At 35.5% G+C, this 25,630-nt stretch overlaps 2 protein-coding genes across 3 annotated transcripts; both read right to left on the reverse strand.

The window, feature by feature from the left end:
• Positions 1-316: 316 nt before the first annotated feature.
• LOC125277295 (synaptojanin 2 binding protein) lies at positions 317-8,101 on the reverse strand. The gene is made up of 4 exons (XM_048205659.1): positions 7,898-8,101; positions 5,656-5,792; positions 1,577-1,672; positions 317-1,493 (listed from the first exon to the last, which is right to left on the reverse strand). Exons 1-4 carry the CDS (start codon positions 7,959-7,961, stop codon positions 1,326-1,328), a joined length of 465 nt encoding a protein of 154 aa, XP_048061616.1. The 5' UTR covers positions 7,962-8,101; the 3' UTR covers positions 317-1,325.
• Positions 8,102-13,043: 4,942 nt separating this feature from the next.
• On the reverse strand, positions 13,044-24,434 carry lgals3a (lectin, galactoside binding soluble 3a). Of its 2 annotated transcripts, XM_048205661.1 has the most exons (6): positions 24,207-24,434; positions 23,881-23,898; positions 22,613-23,284; positions 18,748-18,836; positions 18,513-18,669; positions 13,044-14,089 (listed from the first exon to the last, which is right to left on the reverse strand). In XM_048205661.1, exons 2-6 carry the CDS (start codon positions 23,893-23,895, stop codon positions 13,934-13,936), a joined length of 1,089 nt encoding a protein of 362 aa, XP_048061618.1. In that variant the 5' UTR covers positions 23,896-23,898; positions 24,207-24,434; the 3' UTR covers positions 13,044-13,933. The 2 variants fall into 2 exon arrangements, with proteins under 2 accessions (XP_048061618.1, XP_048061619.1); XM_048205662.1 differs by lacking the exons at positions 13,044-14,089; positions 18,513-18,669; positions 18,748-18,836 and adding an exon at positions 21,272-21,591 and having other exon boundaries at positions 24,207-24,431.
• Positions 24,435-25,630: the final 1,196 nt, after the last annotated feature.

Here is a 25,630-nt window from a genome sequence, read left to right on the forward strand (position 1 = left end):
CATTTCTTTCAAAATATAATAATTAAAAATATAGTGATTAATTTTTAATTATAATGAAATTATCAGTAACTTAAAAGAAGTTATAAAAAGTAGAACCCCCAAACTATCTGTATCGACAGATATCACTGAATAATCAGCTATCAGCATCAGTGCATCTCTATTCATAATACATTAATTCTAATTTATACAATTTAAAATGTAATTTTTTTTTAACATATACATTACAAATACTGAGAAGCACACAAAATAGTTTTTTCAAACAAATGATTTATTCAATGCATGATGCATGTGAATTCAACATTATTTAAATTGTGAAACGTGAATGAGCATTTCATACGTGAAGACTTTACATGTGGATTCATCCACACACAACTGCAGAAGAACCGCCATGATAACACAAACACATTTGTCAGTTATAGAATATATATTACAGTCAGAAACAGCACAAGCTGCCGCCCCTATAATTGCAGACAGGGAGCAGCACTGAGACCAGCAGCTCAACATGGCAAGGCACGAGTTGAGAGAGGTGAAGAAAAAAATTAGTGTACAAGACAAGACAAGACAAGACGATTCCAGACACAAGCCATATATAACATCAACATACATTATTTTCATTCTGATTGTGAATTCTAACAAGTGCCACCTTTAGTTTTTTTTTCCCCTGAGGGAGGAAGAGCAAATACAAGGCCAAGCGCTGATGGCAAATAAACAAACTGAACGTCTTCACTTCTCCCAGCACTACTGCAGCCACAGAAATGCATCCTGCATGTTCAAACATGGAGGAGAAATTAAAGTATTAATAAAAAAAAAAAAAAACTCAACCCATATCATGCAGCTTTCAAACATACTCTTGCACAAGCAGGTACCTGAGAAGACCTCAAATAATCTAATGGATGGTACAACCTCGGGCTCATTCCAGCGCTCTGGAGGTACAAGATGAGAAAAATCATTCCTGTGGTTCTGTCTTCTGCCCAGAAACACAGCTCCACGTCTGTCTCCTGCCTGCGGCCCTCTGTCTAGTTCGGATAACGGAGATTTCTGCTGCTGTTGATCCAAACACTGTGCTCATCATCACTGTTCCCTTATTCCACCATGCAATGTCATCAGGCATGCTGGGTATTCTTGGTTAAACTCCAATGATTATCACCAAATGAATTGTGAAAATTTTACAGCTACATGTGTCATAATATCATGGAATAAACAATTAAAGAAAATTTGCACATTCTGCTTCCATTAACTGGGTTTCCATTTTCACACCCAGGTTGTGTCTGGGGGAGTTCAAAAAAAAAGAAAAAAAAAAGCTTTAGTCTATAAAATGTGATGGGTTAAAACGGGCCCCGGGCCCCCCGAGGGTTCAGGTGAAGGCGTTTGTAAGCGATGAAACCTGCTGTTACTACTGCCAGGGCGACTACAGCACACATTGTCCATGTACCGAAAGCAGATGAAGATTCTCCATCGGCACGAGAGCTTGTGGGGCCGTTCTGCAGAATAGGCTGTCGACATACACAAACGCATGTGAGTGAAGCTTCCCAGAGATGTTACCTGCATCACATTCGCGATGGCCAGCAGTACTTACTCGCTGCTGTATGCGGAGATGCACATCCTCTCCTGCAGACCGAAAGAGCTCCACTGCTGCACCATGAGACAGATTCTCCAACTTTTGGCCATTTATCTACACAAAACAATCATGTACACATCATTCATCTAAAGTGGTCATATTAATATATATATATAGATTGAAGGGGGGTGGATTCTGGAAACCACTGCCGCTTCAATATATATCTTTTAAGTTATCAATCAACAGCTGCCTTTCTGTTAAATTATTTGAATGACTTCTTCAACATATGTTTAAGCATTTATTTTCCTTTTCAAACACTAGAAAATACATTTTGAATATTGTCTGTACCTCCCACTTAGAGAAAAGAACATGTTATCAGTATGTTTTGGGAAAGTTTCCTGCTCAGAGCAACTTCAACCTTGAAGAAGCTGTGAATCATGTGTATCTGTGTATGTGCGCTAAGTGTTCTGTGCAGGACCTTTGTACGGGTGGACAACTGGCACTCTGCTGGAGAACAGACAGACTCCATGTCATGACCCCAAAAGGACATCCAGTACCTAAGTCTAGAGTCCCCTCGTCAGCATCCTGACGAATGGAGATATGCTTCTGACTATCTGTCCATGTGTGGAAGATTACCAAATTTGTTTATTTTTCTTAGCCAATCAGAATCATTCAACCTGAAGTAATGACGTAGTTAGTTGACTCTGTTATAATTGTTGTGGAAATGTGAATGTAGGCAGAGCGGCCTACGAACTCTGTGTGAGACTTGAAGCTGGCTTCTGCTGATGAAACTCCAAATTATTCCTCAGTAAAATTCTCTTCAATTTATTTTTTTTAAACTCTGACTCCGGGTCTTCATTCATCATTATGATTATCATCATACCAGCAGATGGCAGAATTTTATATATATATATGATGAAAAAAAAAAAAAAAAAAAAAAAAATATATATATATATATATATATATATATATATATATATATATATATATATATATATATATATAATGACAATATATATAATATATATATATATATATATATATATATATATATATATATATATATATATATATATATATGATATATATATATATATATATATATATATATATATATATATATATATATATATATATATATGATATATATATATATAATATATGAATATATATATATATATATATATATATATATATATGAATTATATATATATATATATATATATATATATATATATATATTATATATATATATATTCATATATATATATATATATATATATATATATATATATATATATATATATATATATATATATATGATGATATATATATATATATATATATATATATATATATATATATATATATATATGATGAATATATATATATATATATATATATATATATATATATGATATATATATATATATATATATATATATATATATATATATATATATGAATATATATATATATATATATATATATATATATATATATATATATATATATATATATATATGATGAATATATATATATATATATATATATATATATATGATGAATATATATATATATATATGATGAATATATATATATATATATATGATGAATATATATATATATATATATGATGATATATATATATATATATATATATATATATATATAAAAAATATATATATATATATATATATATATATGATGATATATATATATATATATATGATATATATATATATATATATATATATATATATATATATATATATATATATATATAATATATATATATATATATATATATATATATATATATATATATATCTGCCATCTGCTGGTTAGAAGTAAACCTGTAGGAAATAGTGTTTTGCAATAATGCCACATACATTTGCAAAAATATAACTGAAATGCCACTAAAAAAAATTAAGAGGCAGATTGTATTCACAAATTATTTACTTCAATAAACCAAAACTTTAGAATAAGAAGTTATTTCAAAAATATGTAAATAAAACCAACAGCAATAAACAGAAATGAACAGGAGTTGTGTGGGTGAGTGTGCGTGCATGCAAATGAGTTTGTTTGTGTGCATGCGTGCATGTGTGTGCATGCATTTGTGTGCGTGTTAGGTCTCACCCCTTCATATATGCATTTTTTCTTCATTTGTGGCTGATTTTGTTTGCCAAATTCTATACAAATGCTGTCTGTTGTAGTCACACGTGTGTGTGTGTGTGTGCGTGTGAGCGAGCACGTTTGTTCCAAATTGCTTTTGTGCTCCACTACCATGCATTCATTTCTGTGTGAAAATTCAGATTTATACCAGATTTATTTGTCTGGCTATCACCAGACCAAGCTCAATTTAAAATTGAACATTGGTCTGGGGAGACTGTATGTATTTTCCACTGCACAAGAGGCGTGATCAACGAGCATTACTCATGCAATTGGATAGTCCTTCAACCAATCAGATCAACGATCCGGGTGACGTACTTTGCAGAGCGACGCAAAAACTCCAGACAGGTTTAATTTGTATTGTTTTGTAGCATTGATCAGCGGTTTGCAGAAGCAGCAATGGCATCGAGCGATTTTTGCAGGTTGTGCAAAAAAAAAAATGAAAGTGATCGGTATTTACACCCACTCGAGCGATTTGTTTGCTAAACTAAAGAAGTCATTCAGCATCGTCGAGAGGTTAAAAGGAATTGGATTGACAGTCGTGCTTCCCGACGCTTCTCTATCGTCATCGTGTTTTACCCGCCAATAGCGAGCAAGGTGGATAAGCCAGTCTGTGATTGGTTCCCGCAAAAGTGTAACAGGAGCAGTAGAAATGAATGTATGGGTTTCCAGACTGAGTTGCAGGGCGAAATCAAATCGCCAGAAGATCAGGCTGGGTTTACCCAGTCTACAGATTTATTGAAAAATAAAAAAAAAAATGTTACCTTTCCCATTCATTTTCAATGTGGGGTCCATTCAGACCCCAAAGACCCTGAGTGTGACTTTGTGTGTGTGTATGTTTAGATGTTTAGAGGTAATATAACAAAAGTCACAAAATCTCATGCCACTGAGATGAAGGGAACCATTTTTTGGGTTTTGGAAAAATCAAATAGGGTCCAAACAGACCCCAAAGACCATATGAGGGTTAAAATACAATGTAAAAAGGCAAAGCTGAATTTTCAGCATCATTACTCCAGTCTTCAGTGTCACATGATCCTTCAGAAATCATTATAATATGCTGATTTTTTTTTTGTAGTTTTTTTTTTCCAGGAATTTTTGATGACTAGAAAGTTCAAAAGAACAGCATTTATCTGAAACAGAAAGCTTTTGTAACATTATACACTAATGAAAACTACTGTTCAAAAGTTTGGGGAAAGAAATTAATACTTTTATTCAGCAAGGATGCATTAAACTGATTAAAATTGACAGTAAAGACATGTATAATGTTACAAAAGCTTTCCATTTCAGATAAATACTGTTCTTTTGAACTTTCTATTCATCAAATAATCCTGAAAAAAATAAAAATAAAAATGAATAACTGTTTTATAAATGTTTCTTGAGCAGCAAATCAGCATATTAGAATGATTTCTGAAGAATCGTGTGACACTGAAGACTGGAGAAATTATGCTGCAAATTTAGCTTTGATCACAGGAATAAATGACACAAAAAAATATATTAAAAATAATGTAAAACATATTTTATATTGTAACAATATTTCACAATATAACAGTTTTCTTTTAACAAATGAATGCAGCCTTGGTGGGCATAAGTAAATTTTTAAATAATCTTACTGATCCCAAATATTAATATATTATATGTTTAACAAATAATGTTTTTATTATAAAATGTATCCACTTCTGTTCTGGTAACACATCCACATAAAAACTGTAATGCTGAAGTAGCATCACTATTCTGAGGATCTGCACTGCAGCTGAATAGAGTCATCCACAGGAACAGTGAGCTCTGTGTGTTACACTAAATCACTCATGTATAGTTGCACTGTTGTACAGTGAAGCGGCAGTATTGATTCAAGTCAGATATTCAAGAATTAAGTATTAGTAAAGTATAATTTGTTGAGTTTATACAGTAAATTACAGTGGTTTTACCGCAATAATTTTGTCTCCCTCCTGCAGACGTCCGTCCAGCGCAGCCGCTCCGTTTTCTTTTATTTTTGCCACATAGATTCCGCTGTCATTCATTATATACTGCTGGTCCACTCCACCCACTATATTAAACCCCAGACCTGACAGAGACAGAGAGGACATTACACACAGCTCCAGGCTGGACTACTTACATGATTGAAACTATGTTCAGAAGACCTTAATGTGATTTCTGAAGAAATGGAGATGGTGAACAAACAGACATGATCCCAGCCAGACATCACTTCTTAAAGGATTAGTTCACTTTCAAATTAAAATTTCCTGATAATTTACATAACCCCATGTCATCCAAGATGTTCATGTCTTTCTTTCTTCAGTCGAAAAGAAATTAAGGTTTTTGATGAAAACATTCCAGGATTATTCTCCATATAGTGGACTCCACAGGTCAAAGTTTGAACTAATTGTTATATACTTGCACTAGCATATTGTATATGACAATTTAGTTCAAACTTTGTCCTGTGGAGGGCAGTAATACACTTAGCAGTGTCTACACTGCCTGAATTCCTAGAGAGAAGAAGAGAGCTAGTTCAAGATGAGCATTTATGGTTAAAACGTATATAATTTTATTTTTTTAAAGAAAATGAGCGATGGTTTCTCTAGATAAGACCCTTATTTCTCATCTGGGATTGCTGTAAACTGTAATTTTGACCTTCAACCGTTTGGGCTCCATTGAAGTCCACTCTATGGAGAAAAATCCTGGAATATTTTCATCAAAAACCTTAATTTGTTTTCAACTGAAGAAAGAAAGACATGAACATCTTGGATGACATGGGGGTGATTAAATTATCAGGAAATTTTAATTAGAAAGTGAACTAATCCTTTAAGACTGGTCTCATTCTTAATGTTCACACACAGAAAAATCTTTCAACGAGACACATGGGAAATATCACTGTGAAATGCAGTCCTTGCTGCCAGAAACATTTTATAGCTATACTAATGTAAGAAATGTTAATCAAAACACTTAAAATTAATGATTGTAGACAAACAAACACTACGTAAGGCTCTATGTGCATAAAAAAGTTGTAGTCTAGGAAACATGTTCCTCTTCTTTGCTCTTTTATGTATTTTAGTATGAGGATGATACAACTCTAATTTAAAGTCACAATGACATGTAGGAAGCAACAGATCTTTTCCTCCATATTGTGACGTACATCTGAGTGAAACCAGCTTATCAATAAATAAATAAAAATAAAATGTAGAGCAGGGATTTGTTCCTATAAATCAGTTGATTGAATTTTTAAATGTGGGTATCGCTAAATAATTGGAAAAGTTCTGCAAATATCACGACTTCTCTCTGAGATCGATATGATATTTTGATGAAACATTGCATGTACATGTAATTTATTTTAAATTTAAGTTGTAATCTAAAATAAATCTGCATATGTTTGGCAAGAGAGTCTGGAACTTCAAAAAAAGATCATCAATATTTATTATAGTCATGCATCACTGCACACTGGAGGACAGTTTTGCTCCTGGTATTGTTTTATTGTACAATCATGTGTTAAATATAATTATGTCAGATCCAGTACAGAGGTCAAAATCTCATTTAATTTACTGGGGATTAAGAAACAGGACTTTTTCTTTCCAATAGAGTCAGTTGGATTGTTTTAAGGGGTTGGCCTGATATCAGTAAAACATACTGATTTACCCTATAGTGTTGATGATATATGATGTCTCTATTATTGTTTTAAAGTCATACTATTTAATCACAAGTCAAAGTCCAGAGTTATCTGAGCAGTTCAGTCCTTGACCTCGCAGAGGTCACACACACCAACGCATTATATAACAGTTTAATCAAAGTCAACAGGCAGCTGAGACTGTCGGCTCTCAGAACCTGAAATAATGGACCGGAACCAGATCCACTACTCCTGAAAGAATATCAGCCAAACATAGTGTGCTTGAATCCGCCGGAAATGTGTCAGTATATGTCGCTCCATAACGCTGAAGGTGTATTGTGCTGGTTCTGATCTGGACTGAACTTTCACTTTCATAACAACACAAACGTCTCTAAATAACCCCGATCTACTCATCTGCAGAACCCATTCGGGTCCGGATTATCTGTTCGGGCTCACGGCGCCTGTTATGTCAGCACTTAATGCTGAAGCGGGCCGAACCAGCTGCACCGAACCGGGCTGAACTTTGTTTCAACAGCTCCAACAGGAGAAGTCGAGGAGAGAGCCAAACTTACCGGCCGGGCCTCTTTTCAGTGTAATATCTGTAACGCTCGACGCGCTGTGTGCGGATCCGTTCATGATGTCGGAAAAGTTCTACTTTTTATTCCCGAAACAGCTAAAATCCTTCTAAAGCGTGCGGAACTCCGCCTGCTTCTTCTAATGCTGCCGGGACACGAGCGCACCCGTCACTGCCCCCTGACGGACACCACCGGAACACTTTCAAAGTGCACTGCAGTGACGGGACGCCTGACTCATCTTCGAGAGTCGGTTCTTGCAAACAGTTCGCCATATTGCATCATATAGATGTGTAGAGATGCTCTAAAACTTCACGCAGGCCTATTGATGTTACTGTTTTTTTCCCGATTAGATTATCCCTCTACTGCACACATGTTGAACATTGTATTGATAAAAAAAATGATTGATCCCCCACCCTCGCCCCACTCCAAAATATTTTTTCATTGCCTCAGAGCAACGTTGTGCAACAATGGTACAGAATCATAGAGAAAATTATCATCAAAATCACTTAAAAAAAAAAAAAATGTCAAGAAACCATTAAATAAAAAGGGAAAAACACTTGAAAGACATTGATATACTGAATTTGATACATGCATAGGTATGTATCATGTAGTGTGCTATGCCATATAATGTACTTCATGTAATATGATTTCATTCCATACGAAACTCCAAAAAGCAGTTCTTCTCTGCTGTGAAATTGTGGTGTATGTTACATTTTTTGCACATCACTTTGGGTGTTCCTGCACACCCAGAAACCTTGCATCTTCCCTTCTTATAACATATTGTTGCCAATGTGAGGTATTGCTCAAAACCTCCTCGAAAAGTATCCCTTATCGCACAACGTTGCCCTGAGGCAACGAAAAGAAAAACTGAATTTCTGAACATGCAAAATAAAAAATAAAAACTTCATAAAACTTGACAAAAGGCTTCTCTATACCTTCATACACACACACATATTTTTTTGTACAGCTCATGTAATTTTAAATAAGAATACTAAAGCAAATAATCTTGCCTTCTTCTCACACCATGTGCTCCTGTGACCATGTGTCAGAACAGGACGTCCCACCTTTAAATAGTGTTTACCTTAATGGACTGTTCTTTGGTGCTTTCTCAACGTTTCTAATTGGTTGTAATCATTTGAAGATAAATTTACTAAACATAGGGCTTAAGAAAACCTTCCGTTGCCTGAGGGCAACTTTGTGCTGTAGAGGGTTATTTTTGTAAATTTTATTGTAGATATTAAATTCACGTTCAACAACACAATAATTAATTTACTCCTCTTTTCTCTTGGCTGAAAAAAACCCCCAAATATTTTAACTTTTTGTAATCAAGTCATACAATTTTCTGTAGGCCTACGTTTTATTTGTAATATCTGTAGTACTTTCGCCACACCAGTCAAATGTCCTTACAATCAGCACGGTTGACTTGTTTGAAAGAGGCAGTTCTCGGATCAGTGACCGGATCGGTGACCGGTTGGCTGCTCGTACTGATTCATTCGAGATTTGTGAACAAATCTTTAAGACATTATGGCTCAGGGGCGTTTCCTCCTAGGAGGCAAGGGAGGCAGTGCCTCCTTAAAAAAAAATAAGATGAGAAAATAATCCATATTACATATAAAACAACACAAATATTACAAATGATGACATTAAAAAGAACATTAAAAAGAAACACTGCCCAACAGCAACACCCGCAGGTAAAGTTACATCAGGAGTCATGCCTCCCTTTGCTCTCATAGAAAACCATAGAAAACCATCAGACCCCCGGCGTGTGGAGGGTTTTGTGGGGGGAAGTCACGTGAGAGGAGACAATGTCTCCATCGCGCTATGATTGGATGTAATTGGTTATGACTGGATATGATTGGTTTGTGCGATAAATCCCGCCTCTTGTTGACGTGCGTGTTCCGCGCGTCAGTTTAACTGAACAAATGATGCCGTCAATGGGAAGACTAACTGAAAAGTAAGTAAACAGATCACCCAGTTAGATATCACCGCTTCATGTCATGTCAAAATCAAACTTGAAATGGACTGAAAACATGATGACTGTGGGGTTTTTTTTAGTGAAATCAGCTTGGTGAAATTACATATACATCTTCGTGTCTGTGACAGACGGTTTACAAAGTTTACTGATGATCCAACACAAATAAAATGTATTGTTTAAATTATTATTGCCTTTAGTTATTATTTTGGAATGAATGTAGAAATTCTTAAAACACTAACTTGATGAGATTGACTTGGTTTTGATAAACAGAACATTTATTACAATACATTGTTAATGTAAAGTTACAAAATAGAATTGCATTTGGTTTCACTGGGTGGTACCCCGTGAAACCAAATGCAATTCGGGGGCAATTGTAACACTATGTTACAATTGCCTCAGACACCATCAAAATAGTGTCCAGCTTAGAAAGGACATCAAAATAGATTATTTTTTCCAATAATTTAAGAAAAGTGTTTTTGCCTCTCGATCTAGGAATCCATTTTACTGAGTAGGCCCTGTACACTCTCTGTTCACAGCATGCCTAGGTTTAGACCAATGAAAACAGCAAGCGGAGTTAATTAATTGCTCTGGGTAATATGGATATAGTGGATATTAAATAGTTTTAACTATATCCATATTCTCTGGAGTTTATTGTGGTCACTGGTATTTATATGACGGTATTACGTGTGTTGTTACAGTCGCCCCCGCATGTGGGGGCAGATGTAACATTTGACTTCTAATGTTTCAAAACTTTTTACAATTGCCCCCGGTCTCCCCTACTCGGAAGACCTACTTCTTCCAGTGAGAGTCTTAAAGTGTGCATATGACACGACGCAACTGACGATGGTAGGTCGATAAGGGCAACATGGCAGATATAGTATGTCCAGCTTATGCAGTGGCGCTTCAAGTTGAATACAGGTGCATCTCAATAAATTAGAATGTTGTGGAAAAGTTCATTTATTTCAGTAATTCAAATTGTGGAACTCATGTATTAAATAAATTCAATGCACACAGACTGAAGTACTTTAAGTTTTTGGTTCTTTTAATTGTGATGATTTTGGCTCACATTTAACAAAAACCCACCAATTCACTATCTCAATAAATTACAATACTTCATAAGATCAATAAAAAAGGATATTTTAAACAGAAATGTCAGGCTTCTGAAAAGTATGTTCATTTCTATGCACTCAATACTTGGTTGGGCCTCCTTTTGCGTGAATTGCGTGGAAGCCCAGGTTGCTTTGATAGCGGCCTTCAGGTCATCTGCATTGTTGGGTCTGGTGTCTCTCATCTTCCTCTTGACAATACCCCATAGATTCTCTATGGGGTTCAGGTCAGGTGAGTTTGCTGGCCAATCAAGCTCAGTAACACCATGGTCATTGAACCAGCTTTTGGTACCTTTGGCAGCATGGGCAGGTGCCAAGTCCTGCTGGAAAATGAAATCAGCATCTCCATAAAGCTTGTCAGCAGAAGGAAGCATGAAGTGCTCTAAAATTTCCTGATAGATGGCTGCTTTGACTGTGGACTTCAGAAAACACAGTGGACCAACACCAGCAGATGACATGATGGCAGCCCAAATCATCACTGACTGTGGAAACTTCATACTGGACTTCAAGCAACATGGTTTCTGTGCCTCTCCACTCTTCCTCCAGACTCTGGGACCCTGATTTCCAAATGAAATGCAAAATTTACATTCATCTGAAAAGAGGACTTTGGACCACTGAGCAACAGTCCAGTTCTTCTTCTCCTTAGCCCAGGTAAGACGCTTCTGATGTTGTCTTTGGTTCAGAAGTGGTTTGGTACGTGGAATGTGACAGTTATGGCCCATTTCCTGAAGACATCTGTGTGTGGTGGCTCTTGATGCACTGACTCCAGCTTCAGTCCACTCCTTTTGAAGCTCTCCTAAGTTCGTAAATCGGCTTCGCCTGACAATCTTCTCAATCCTGCGGTCATTCCTTTCACTTGTACACCTTTTCCTACCACACTTTTTCATTCCAGTCAACTTTCCATGAATATGCTTTGGCACAGCACTCTGCGAACAGCCAGCTCTTTCAGCAATGACCCTCTGTGGATTACCCTCATTGTAGAGGCTCTTGATGATCGTCTTCTGGACAACTGTCAAGTCAGCAGACTTCACCATGACTGCTGTTGGGATTACTGACCTAAACCCAGTATTTATACCCTGAGAATGGTAATTTAATAGAACTTGAAATTAAATATTCTAATAATTTGAGATACTGATTTTTTGATTTTGATGAACAGCAAGCTGTAATCATCAAAATGAAAACAAAAAAGTCTGCAAATATTTTACTTTATGTCTAATAAATCTAGAATATATTTAAGTTTTACTTTTTGAATTAAATTACAGGGAAAAAAAGAACTTTTTCATGATATTCTAATTTATTGAGATGCACCTGTACCTCTTTTTTTGTGAACTGGTTCAATTGAATCGTTAAAAAGATTTGATTCAAAAGAACGATTCGTTCACCAATCAGACCCAACAGCATTGACAATCAAGAAAATCTCACATAGCTTCATCAATGCATTGCATGTGCCCTAATTATTTGAAAAACATGTTATATAATATTTTTATTAATATTATTACATTTTAATTTCATGTTGGGAGTTTTTGATTTGTCAGAAATAGGAAAAAGCACACAGAGTCTGCTTAATATTGGTGTTAATATCAGTGTTTTAAAAAAATATTTTAAAATTTATAAAATTTCAGCAAACCTGAATGTGGTAATCACATAATCTGTGTCCCAATTATATTTTTTATCCTAAATAATAAGCATCCATGCATGCTTTTTCGCCAGCTTTTTGCACAACATTGTGTGGTTCAGCTTCAACTTTTCAGTTGTATAAAAGTGGAAAGACAAAAGGACTATATAATGCTGATAATTAACATAAATTCAGAAGCTAATGCTTACACACAGATGCAAATGTCAAATGAGTCTATGGTATAAAGGCACAATTTTATAATATGACCTGGCAGTGTGTCCCAGTTCTCACACTGTCTTACTAAAATGATTCAAGTTTCTATGCCCAGTGAAGTGCATACTTCTAGTATGCACTTCACGTTTTATGTTAAAATAACGTTTTATGTTAAAATACATTCTCCAGTCTCAGATCAACATGCAGAATAAAAAATGACCAAGCACATTTCAATTGGGGTAATACAGCATTTATTTGGACATAATTATTTGCTTATCTCCGTTATCACAATGCTTTCATTATGGTTTTATTCAAAATAATGAACATTTTCCAACATCCATACCAAATAAAAGAATATTCAGCCATTTTGATTTGATGTAATTCAGCATAGTGTCACAGCTCTGGTCTGCAGTTTTCCTGAATTAAGGCCCGTTCACACTAAGAACGATAACTATAAAGATAACCATAAATATATAGTTCTAAAAATCTTTGTAATATAATAGAGTATCAAGAGTCCACACCACAACTATAATGTTATCAGCACCGAATAACGATATCGTTGGAATCACTTTCAGCTGATGAATAATACAAACACTGACAGCCAATCAGAATCCATCCTGCTTTAAAGAGCTTGAGCATCTTTATAGTTATGGATCGTGGTGTGAAAGGGCCTTTAGAGTTTATGACCCCTCACAGGCTTTGGTACTGTACCATCCTAACACTGAAGGTCATACAATAGGTATGTTTTGAACAGTACATGTTTGATTTTTACAAAATTAGTCATGTTCTGGTATACATGCGAAAGGGTAACTAGCACAATGCATTCTGACGGGTGAGAGAATGAGGAAAAACAGAGTTATGAAGCGTTAGACACATATCAATGATATCAGTGTCCTAATGACCTCTCAGAGGGGTCGAAACTTTCTCTACATCAGTATTTCATTTGTTTAGATCATGTGGCGATCATGTGTTTGACTAATCTGCAATGGAGAGACAGGTAACAGATATTTCATTAGAACTTTAATTAATTTCTGTTCGTCCCACTTTTTTGGAGATAATCAATACTTTTCATGGACCAATGACTTAATGTGTCACCTCAACATTGTCAAATGGCTCCCTGTGTTTCAGATCATGCTGGGAGCTGCACTGAACAGAGTGAGGTCTCCCTCTATGTGCAGACGAGTGACATCCTCCATCCCGCCTGTTCTGTGCTCAAACTCCAGCACATGAACCCCGTCCACAGCCACCTTAAACCCGTCTGTCTCCACCAGGATCTTCAACTGCACACACAAACACATTAGGATCATGTACACATTGCAGTTAAATTCAGTTGTCAGTTCATCTTTTAGTGCTTAATCTTGTTCTGTACACACACAGTAACTTCAGTAAATTACGAGAGTGACAAACCGCATTTACAAATCCTACGCAGTGTGCACAGAGCCGAATTGAACAACTAGTTTTTAAAGGGTTAGTTCACCCAAAAATGAAAATTCTGTCATTTATTACTCACCCTCATGTCGTTCCACACCCATAAGACCTTCATTCATCTTCAAAACACAAATTAAGATATTTTTAAAGAAATCTGAGAGCTTTCTGTTCCTCCATAGAGATCCAGTGCAACTACCACTTTCAAACCCCAGAAAGGTAGTAAAGACATCATTAAAGTACTCCATGTGACTCCTGTGGTTTAACCTCAATTTTATGAAGTGAAAAAAAAAAAAAAAGTTACCACTTTATTTACAAAATAATTTATCCAAAGCCACAATGTCAGCTTGTGTGAACACAAAACACATTGTGAATGTGTGTTGCAGATCAATATTTTCATCATTAAAGTGGTAAATTAAATTTTTGCTCCAACAAAGCACTCGTGTCGCTTCTAGGGGTGTGCACGAATATTCAATCTGTAATTATTATTCGAAAAATATAATTATTATTCGAATTTTATCACGTTGCTTTGCTGGCTGTAAATGCAGTGAATCCATGATAAATTCCAAGCACTAAAACTAGCAGTTATAATTAAATGCACTGGGTGGCGCTGTGGAGCGCGTTTAACAGGTTTATTCTATTTTATCACATTAGGGGTCAGTTTCACTGACAGGGCTTAGGCTAAACCAGGATTAAGCCTTATTTCAATTAGGGTATTTAAGTAGCTTTTATAAACATACCCTAGAAAAAAATATTACTGGTGTGGATCTTCAGACAAAACAATGGCTCTGACATATTTTAAGATTCTTTCAGTTAAAACAGCTCAAACATGCATTTTAGTCAAGGACTAGCTTAAGCCTCGTCTGTGAAACCGGGGTAATGTCTATGGAGGACGAGAAATATGGAGGCCGAAACCTGCAAAAACAATAAATACGGAAATAAATAAATCCACAAAATTATATATATATAAATGTGAAAATAAATACATAAATAAATATATAAATCCACATATTCCTGCATAAATAAATATTATATATATATATATATATATATAAAATGTGGAAGGAGATAAATAATTAACTAAATAAAACGAATGTTGGGGGAAATAAAAAAATGTTAAAGGAAATGCTAAGATGAAAGTTGACTTTTTTACTTTAAACCATTTATTCATTTTTTTAATGTAGCTTCATATTTATTTTTCCTTGGTGCAACATGCTAATGAGAGGGTGTCAATCAAACATCAGAAGGCGGTCTCTATGACTCCATTGGCTGACACTGTTGAAGTGCTATCTGCTGATTATATTCTCTTCAGAGTAGTTTCATCTATACGCGCTTTAGGCCAGTTAGCAGCTACATTTGATGTGGATGTAGATCTGTTTGTCCACTAAAAGAGTGCAGTAAAGATTTATTCACTGTCAGCAAATTCCACTCACAGTTTAAAAATATAAACGTCCAATCATTCAGTACACAATTATTATTTTGAAAAAAATTACTGTTAGTCACCTGGGTTTTTTATGTTCCAAAGCTTGCAGTATGTTCCTAGTGACCAGACTGACTTACTACAGGTGAATAATGCAAAATCTCACCTGTAGTAAGTCAGTCTGACCACTAGGAACATACTACAACCACTGGAACATGAAAAAACACAGATGAATTAGGCCTACAGTATTTTTTTGAAAAATAATTGTGTACTGTACATACATTAAGGTAGGTATTGGCAAAATTTCACCCGTAGTAAGTCAGTCTGGCCACTAGGAATGTACTACAACCTTTGGAATTAAACGCAAATCATTAGCAATGGTACTTAAAACCCTGCAATATTTAACAGAACTAGTATCCACAGTAGTACAGCCGTAACGATAACGATCCTGTTTAACCAATCCTGCATGAGAAAGGTTAAGACCGCCTACCTTATTAACATACGTACACAGAAATACAGAAATAAATAAATGTAGAAATGTAGAGATGCATAAATTAATGTAGAAAAAATGTAGTAAAACAACTTGTATTATTTATTCATTTATTTACTTGTGTATTTCTACATTTATTTATTCATTCATTTATTTATATTTATTTCTTCATTTATTTCTTTATGTATTTCTACATTTATTTATTTATTTATGCAATTACGTATTTATTATTTTTTTATTCATTTATACTTAAGTAATTTCTCGTCCTCCATAAATGTCGTCGTCTGCCTCACAAAGTTTTAATTACTTAGATGAAAATTATCTTACTAAATGATCTTAAAAAATGGAATTACTTTTCATCAGGTGAATGAATGAAACTGAGTAATTATAATATCACCACGATGAGAAATCACATGAAATCCAAACACCAGTCGAATGAGGAAAGACAGCTGTCCATCACTGCATTCACGACAGGTAAGCGCAGCTGTACTCCGAGTGAGCCGAGAACATAACTTATCTGATAGCAAAATGATCTCGAGACATATGCTTCCTTTAAGTTTCATCAAGGGAGAAAGGTTTAGGAACAGAAAACACAAAGTTCCGTTAGAAACTTAGCGCACACCGTCTTCCTTTGCGTCTCTGTAATGTCTGTCAGCAGTGCGTTTTCTCACCCGAGCATATGGTATTATTGTTTTTCTCAACATGAACATGTGAAACAATATACACATGATAGCCATATGCTGACTCGAGTGTGTATACATTCTGTACAATAACTGGCGTAGAAAAATGCCCATCCCTAGTCACTTGAGGTTAAACCACAGGAGTCACATGGAGTACTTTAATGATGTCTTTACTACCTTTCTGGGGTTTGGAAGTGGTAGTTGCACTGGATCTCTATGGAGGAACAGAAAGCTCTCAGATTTCATTCAAAATATCTTCATTTGTGTTCTGAAGATGAATGAAGGTCTTACGGGTGTGGAACGACACGAGGGTGAGTAATTAATGACAGAAATTTCATTTTTGGATGAACTAACCCTTTAATGACATATTTAAACACATCAGAGATCTTTTGTATGTGTGGTGCAAGAAAACCACAGTGAAATAGGTACGAGCATTGACTGACAGTGATTTGGTTAAAGGTGCCCTAGAACCAGTTTTTACAAGATGTAATATAAGTCTTAAGGTGTCTCCTGAATGTGTCTGTGAAGTTTCAGCTCAAAATACCCCATAGGTTTTTTTTAATTCATTTTTTTAACTGCCTATTTTGGGGCATCATTAACTATACACCAATTCAGGCTGCGGCCCCTTTAAATCACGCGCTTCCTGCCCCCCGAGCTCTCGACTATAATACAGTGCATTTACAAAGTTCACACAGCTAATATAACCCTCAAATGGATCTTTACAAGATGTTCGTCATGCATACTGTGTGCATGCATCGGATCATGTGAGTATAGTATTTATTTGGATGTTTACATTTGATTCTGAATGAGTTTGATGGTGCTCCGTGGCTAACGGGCTAAAGCTACACTGTTGGAGAGATTTATAAAGAATGAAGATGTGTTTGTGAATTATACAGACTGCAAGTGTTTAAAAATGAAAATAGCGACGGCTCTTGTCTCCGTGAATACAGTAAGAAACGATGGTAACTTTAACCACATTTAACAGTACATTAGCAACATGCTAACGAAACATTTAGAAAGAAAATTTAAAAATATAATGTAATCATGGATCATGTCAGTTATTATTGCTCCATCTGCCATTTTTCGCTATTGTTCTTGCTTGCTTACCTAGTCTGGTGATTCAGCTGTGCCCAGATCCAGACGTTAATACTGGCTGCCCTTGTCTAATGCCTTGAACATGGGCTGGCATATGCAAATATTGGGGGCGTACATATTAATGATCCCGACTGTTACGTAACAGTCGGTGTTATGTTGAGATTCGCCTGTTTTTCGGAGGTCTTTTAAACAAATTAGATTTATATAAGGAGGAGGAAACAATGGAGTTTGAGACTCACTGTATGTCATTTCCATGTACTGAACTCTTGTTATTCAACTATGCCAAGGTAAATTCAATTTTTGATTCTAGGGCACCTTTAAAATAGCCAAACATAATGAGGCTTTGGTCGGTGTAATATCACTTAAGTCAAAAATAGTGGATACCAAATGCACAGGACTTCACTAGGGTTACCATAGCATGTCAATCATCCAATTTAGGGAGTGAGTTGTGTTCTGTACACACAAGGAATGATAATTTAGGGGATTCACTCCAGTATTTTATTGCGGTTGTCAATACTGAAAATTTGTATGTGTACGTGGACAATGGGAACTCAACTGAAATTCCTTCTCTGAGGTAAATCAGAAAGCCGTACCTCAAACTGTCTGCCCTGCACAAAGGGAAAGCCTCCCTCTCTCTCCTCGGGACCCCAACAGCCTCCAAGATATGTGTTCCGTACGATGGTGTTCTCATGGAAACGTGGGTTGAAATGGAAAACCACATCATGCCCTCTCACCAAATCTACATGGAACCTAAGAAAAGAGAAGTGAGTGTTTGCTTTGGACGTGTAGAGGTAATGCTGTGTTTTGTTACATAAGTGTGTGTGTTACCTGTCTCCTCCTGGTACTGGCTCACCCATGATAGTGATCAGCAGGCCGGGCATTATCCCTGCATGCAGCGGTATATCGTACGGCAATGGCTAAAACACACACATATACACATACACAGAAGTTATTTGAAGTCCTTAACAGGTTTAACAGGTTTCTACAGAAAGAGTATATCTAAGAATCTATCCTTGTAGATATTAATATTGCAAATAGGGATGTACAATATTAAATATCTGGCATGATACCAATAAATATTTTCATGTTATGGCTGATAACCAATAAAAGGCTGATAAGTAAAAATTAACCATAAATGCTACAAGTGTACTTGTGCATCACAACATTATAATGTACAGCATGAAAAGTGGATTTAATTTTGAGATAAGCTAAAGATTATTTTAAACTGTTATAAATTATTAGTGTTTTCACAGATTAACTTGATTTTACAGATTCATTTAAATAAGCGTTAGATGAAGGCAAAGGTAATCTAATTAGCATGTATAACTACATATCCAATATCAACTAATACTATTGATTTATAAAAAAAATAATAATATCCACCAATAACCATATGGAGATATATTTTGCTTCTCTAAATGCAAAGAAAAAACCTGCAAGTAGCCACATGTTATGAAATCTATCCTAAAATAAACTCTATATTGCAAAATATGACTGTACAAGAGACAAAAATTACGAATCTCTTACAAATACAAATACACCACCGTTTAAAAGTTTAGGGTCTGTCTGTACAAATATTTAATGTTTTGAAAGAAGCCTCTTATGCTTATAAATACATAAAAGAATTCTCTCATGCATTTATTTGATCAAAAATACAGTAAAGAACGGTTATCTTGTGAAATATTATTATAATTTAAAAATAACTCTTTTAATCTATTTAAAATGCATCATTACTCCAGTCTTCAGTGTCACATGATCCTTCAGAAATCATTCTAATATGCCGATTTGCTGCTCAAAATGGTGATACATTTTTTTAGGATTCTTTGATGAATCGAAAAAGAACAGCATTTATTTGAAATAGAAATCTTTTGTAACATTTAAAATGTTTTTACAGTTACACTTTATTTTACAGTGCCGTAGTTACATTGTAATTACTCAAGTAAATACTGGGTACTATTAATTAACTACATGTACTTACTATAGAGTTACAGTTAGGGTTACGGTTTGGTTTAGGGTTAGTTACTTGTAATTATGCATAATTTACTGTTATTACTATAGTAAGTACATGTAGTAACGTGTAACTACGGCACTAAAATAAAGTGTTACCGTTTTTACTGTAATGTTTGATCAATTTAACACACCCTCGTTGAATAAAAGTATTTAAAAACATCTTACTGACCCCAAAACTTTCAATAAAATTGCAATAAAGTATAAAGAAAAATATATGCATTATCATTTTCTCAGTGTTGGATTAGATTTCCCTGAGAGCTCAGAGTTTTACACATGAAGTGCTGAGACTTGACAGGCATCCTTTAATAAGTTTTCCCATGATGTCTCTAAGTTTCTTCCATTCTCCATCATAAAATTCCATGGCTTTTCCATAGAGTGCAAAACACCATGACATTAAACAGGACTGTTCTATTCAAAGGAATATTTTTCCAACTTGAACTGAAAAAATACTCTAAGAGAAGCTAGTTACTCGACATCATGAAAGCCTATGTATACTAAACAGCAAACACCCAAAACAAATCTAAACACCAAACCCTTTTTTCCCTCTTATTCTAGCTAACGCCACGTCAGAGATCACATGACAAACCACCAGGAAGAAATCTAACTGATGACATCAAGTTTATAAACAACTTTGCTTTAGCAACACTGTGACATATCTCAAACTGCCAATCCCTGATTCCAAACCCCACCCACTGACTCATTACTCCCTTCAGTGAATAAAGCCTGGTGTGAAAAACGCACACAAAACTCAAATTTTTGGTAAAAACCTGCATGATATTCATATTCAAGAGCTTTGAGATAACTTTGTAAATCATGAATATTCATGTACACTACCATTCAAATTTGAATCAGTAAGATCTTTTTTAAAAGAAATTAATATTTCTGTTCTGAAAAGACACATTAATATATTCATTTCAAATAATGCTGTTTATTTTGAACTTTCTATTCATCAAAGAATCCTGAAAAAAGTATCAATTTACACAAATATATTAAGCAGAACAACTGTTTTCAACATTTATAATAATAAGAAGAAATCTTTCTTGAGCACCAAAGCAACGAAAATTCAGCTTTGCCATCATAGAAATAAATTAAATTTTATAATATATTCAAATAGAAATCAGTTATATTAAATTCTAATAATAATATAAGTGTTTTACTGTATTTTTGATCAAATAAATATACCCTTGGTAAACAAAAGAGATTAAAAAACATTAAAAAACTGACTGCAATTTTTAAAAACTTGTCAGCCTCTCAGCATTACCTACAATATCAGACAGAAGCTGACATTGACAAACAATAAATCCAACCCATAAAAACCTTTAATTTCAATAATACGCATTTGTTTGTTGTATAAACACAAAGTGCATTATTTATTTTTTTCTCTTTTTTTTTTTTAAGCAATAACATCATTAAAACATACACCTGTAAATAGTATTAAAATAATCATGAGTGAACTTCGCAGAAAAGTTGCTCAGCTACATTAAATATGTGCATTTGTTTGCAAAGGTGATATGCAAATATATCAGCGTGAGCTTTGTGCTAAATGTCCAGAACTCTGATTGGATGTTAACTGGGGTCTTTGTGATGGCTGCAGTGCTGTCCTCCTCCTGTGATTGGCTGAGCTGTTCATTGTGCTCAAAAATATGGAGGTCTATGTGGTGGCTGAAAAACAAGAAGAGGAGCTTTTGAGATCTACACAAGTTTAAGATCTGTAGTTTTAATGTGACCCAGAAGAATGAGACCACCGCAGGAACATCCCAGACCTCAAGAGCCAGACCTACAACCCTGAAAGCAACGCTTATGTCACCAACACTCTGATAAAACAAACTCCAGCAGGTCGAAAGCAATCACCAAGCAAAGCCCATCATCACACACGCTTATAAGCGGACTCACACAAGCAAATCCCTTCATACACCAGGGCTGGGTTGACAATATTCATTTCTCGATTTTAATGAACCAATATCAATTCAATTCCTATTCGACAGAGTGCACGTGAACTGATTATTTCTTCTTCTTTACTACTAATAATAACAGTACAAACGAAACATGAATGAACATCAGAAGGTATGAAAGAAACAGTACACTTACTAAAATGTGAGTGTACAATGTCTGATGTAAACGTGCAATCAGTTTCGACCAACGTCAATAAAACAGCTCGTAAACAATGTTACATAATGTTACCTCAGAAAAGCCATTCAATGACCATAGCTTGAGTTAGCTAGAAGAAAAATCTCTAGAGAGGAGCATTTTGCTGAAAATATGCACTTTACTACATATTATTTATGTTTTTACTTAACCGGTTCTTCAACATTTCATACATTAACAAATCTGTCATGAAAACAAGTTTATATGACAACCACTGTTTAAATGTTTATATGGAGTAGAAACATAATTTTATAATTAAAAATGTATTATAAAAACTCCCTTATGTGCAGTTTAAATGTTTGTATACAAATCAATCAGCTGTTAACTTTACTCTAATATTTAATGGTAATGCACCAACTGACAGCATCCCCCCTGGGAGAAAAGTGTCTCTCATCTACTGTACCTGATATATATCCTTATGAATTGAGTTAGAAACTGAACTGAATCGCAAGCCTGTGAACTGAAATCTAATAAAATCTTGAAATTTGTGTCAATATCCAGCCCTATTACACCCATTCATACAGTCATAATTGCTCACCAGCATTCCACCTGGAGCTGCAGGCCCTCCGTATGGTCCCATGGGCCCTGGACCATAGCCTCCTGGTGGGCCAGGTTGAGGAGGGAAGCCCCCTCCGGGTGGACCCCAAGACCCTGGTGGTATTGGAGGAAACATTCCTCCTCCATATCCTGGGCCTCCATCTGGTGGAAAAGCACCAGGGCCACCTGGGCCGTACATGCCAGGCCCAGATGGACCTGGTGGGTAAGGCACATTTGGATACGGGCCCTGTGGAGCCCCAGGTGGGCAAGGGAACTGTCCAGGAACAGGGTATGGCACGGGTGCCCCACCTGGTGGGAACTGACCTGGCATTGAGGGAAACTGTCCTGGAGCTCCAGGGTTGGGGGGGAACTGTCCAGGTACGCCCGGTCCTGGAGGGTATCCGCCCGGGGCAGCGGGGGCTCCAGGAAACTGGCCCGGGGCTCCTGGGCCGGGTGGAAAGGAACCAGGGGCAGATGGCCCGGTCTGGGGGAAGCCAGAAGGGGCTGTTGGTTGGGCAGGGCCTCCTGAGGATGGGAAATTAGGGCCACCAGGGGCCGAACCAGGCCATCCAGGATTAGTGGGGGGCGGAGCACCATTTCCAGGAGCTGATGGATTGGTGTGCCTAGTTTTCGATGCTTCACCAGAAACATCATCTGGGATTGCGTCAGCAAGCTACACAAAGAAATCACAGCAAATGAAACAACAGGTGAGCATTTTATCAGAAAGACTTTTGGTCTGTTATTGTCGTCACAAAGACTAACTAGGGCAAACAGTGGGGTTCAAAAGTCTGAGACCATATTGAATATACATGGGACTAAAAAACAAAATTAAACTGGTAAAGAAACTTTTAGGGAAAAACAAAACAAAACAAAGCAACATTATGATATAAAATGAATAACATTTAATTTTCTAGGTCACTTATTAAGCAAATTTGTGACATTAATCATGATCTTCTTTGAAATTAACTGAATAAGACAAGACGTTCTTGCTTCCACTTATTATAATTAAATAAATTATAAAAGAATGCATAATGGAGACTTTTTCACTAGTGGTCTCAAGCATTTGGACCCCACTGTATTTTGGTATATAAATATATATACACTATACAGAATTATTGAATATATTTGCTGAATAAAGAATACTGTATACATAAAATGTAGTACAGTCATTTTTCTACTGCTAACTTGAATAAGACAGGAGGAAATACAAGGCCAAAATGATACAAGTGAACTGTTGAAGAATTATTCATAAACAGTTAAAAAACTTACCGAAAAGTCTGCCATGGCCTAAAAGGGAAACAAAAAAGTGACACTTATTGTCATGCAATTGAATGCAAATCATTATCTGTCATAAATCTAGTACATGTAAACAACTAGTTATAAACACGCTAATAATAGAGCGCAGCGTCACTGGATCAAACACATTCTTGTTATTTTAAACACTAGACTTTTAAATATGATCTGATTTAATATGAAATCAGGCACCTTTCTAAATATACATGAATTAATCTATGTAATCTATACACATGTATAGATGTAATCTATACACATGCGCATTTTAGCAGCAATGTGAGCAGTTTTGTGGGCACAAGCACCTCGATTGGATCAGGGCCTGCCGTCCGAAGATGCGGGTTTCTGAGCAGCACCAGGTCCCGTCGCCGAAAAGATCCGAAAGTCAGTATTACTAAACTCTATACAGGAAGTGAGGTGATAACTGGAATATTGAGGGTTTTCAACGGCGTGTTTGAAAACATTGTGAGCACCAAAGTATATGGATGAGACATTCACCGCTGTAGTTAAAGGCACAGAACAATCTACTGTGTTTAAAGATCAGATATGAGCGCAATGCACGCGCACTCTGCTCGAGGGGCGTGTCATCTGAGGGATGGGCTGGATTATCTGCGCATGCGTAGCGGTTACTGTGACGGGGGGTGGGGAGTTCAACCCTGGGATGCTTAAAATAAAACCACCAATACCATAATAAAATGAATCACACTCCCATAACTGATTTAGAAACTTTCCGGTTTTCTAAATGCCACTTTCCACGAATGGGTGGAGAAAAGCTGAAAAGGTGAGGATTTTCCAACAACGGGTGATGTGAAGGTTGACAAAATGTTGATGGTGAACCTTTGAGGCAAATGTATAAAAATGTTATAAAATGTTTTATTTTCTATTTTTTTTTCTACCCTGTTCCTAAAATTTAGGAAATATCTAAATACAATTTAATGTAAATACAAGATGATTTGTCTAATTTTACTTTCACTCAAATGATAGTTTGGGGTTTTTTAGTATTTGGAATTTTTGTTTGTAGTTAGTGGTGCATTTATATTTCATATAAATTAAAGATAAACATATTAATTTGATATTTTCTTCAATAAATATACGAAATTAAAAAAATAGTTGCGAAAACAAAATGTTATGTATTCTCAACGAGGTTCACTGACTGTATAAATTAGTTTTTCAATTATGTTCTGCGTGGTTTTATATTTTAAACGTCAAAGTCTGTTTTACATTAAAGGTGCCCTAGAACGCTTTTTCACAAGATGTAATATAAGTATAAGGTGTCCCCTGAATGTGTCTGTTTCAGCTTAATATAGATTTTTTTTAATTCAGTTTTTTAACTGCCTATTTTGGGGCATAATTAGAAATGCGCCATTTCAGCGCATGTCCCCTTTAAATGCTCGCACTCCCCGCCCCCAAGCTCACAACTCTATAATACATTGCATAAACAAAGTTCACACAGCTAATATAATCCTCAAAATGGATATTTACAAAGTGTTCATCATGCAGCATATCAGATCATGTAAGTATAGTATTTATTTGGATGTTTACATTTGATTCTGAATGAGTTTGATAGTGCTCCGTGGCTAACGGGGATAACATTAACATTACACACTGTTGGAGAGATTTATAAAGAATGAAGTTGTGTTTATGAATTATACAGACTGCAAGTGTTTAATAATGAAAATAGCGACGGCTCTTGTCTCCGTGAATACAGTAAGAAACAATGGTAACTTTA

This window comes from Megalobrama amblycephala, linkage group LG10, assembly GCF_018812025.1.
Source record: "Megalobrama amblycephala isolate DHTTF-2021 linkage group LG10, ASM1881202v1, whole genome shotgun sequence".
NCBI lineage: Eukaryota > Metazoa > Chordata > Actinopteri > Cypriniformes > Xenocyprididae > Megalobrama > Megalobrama amblycephala.

Coding starts and splice junctions, on each gene's coding strand:
- LOC125277295 (XM_048205659.1), bottom strand. CDS start 7,961: ATGAACGGATCCGCACACAGCGCGTCGAGCGTTACAGATATTACACTG. Junction 1,673..5,655: donor AGGGAGACAAAATTATTGCG/GTAAAACCACTG, acceptor TGTTTTGTGTAG/ATAAATGGCCAAAAGTTGGA. Junction 1,494..1,576: donor ATCTCCGCATACAGCAGCGA/GTAAGTACTGCT, acceptor GTATGTCGACAG/CCTATTCTGCAGAACGGCCC.
- lgals3a (XM_048205661.1), bottom strand. Junction 18,670..18,747: donor CCAGTACCAGGAGGAGACAG/GTAACACACACA, acceptor CTCTTTTCTTAG/GTTCCATGTAGATTTGGTGA. Junction 14,090..18,512: donor TGCAGGGCAGACAGTTTGAG/GTACGGCTTTCT, acceptor TTGTGTGTGCAG/TTGAAGATCCTGGTGGAGAC.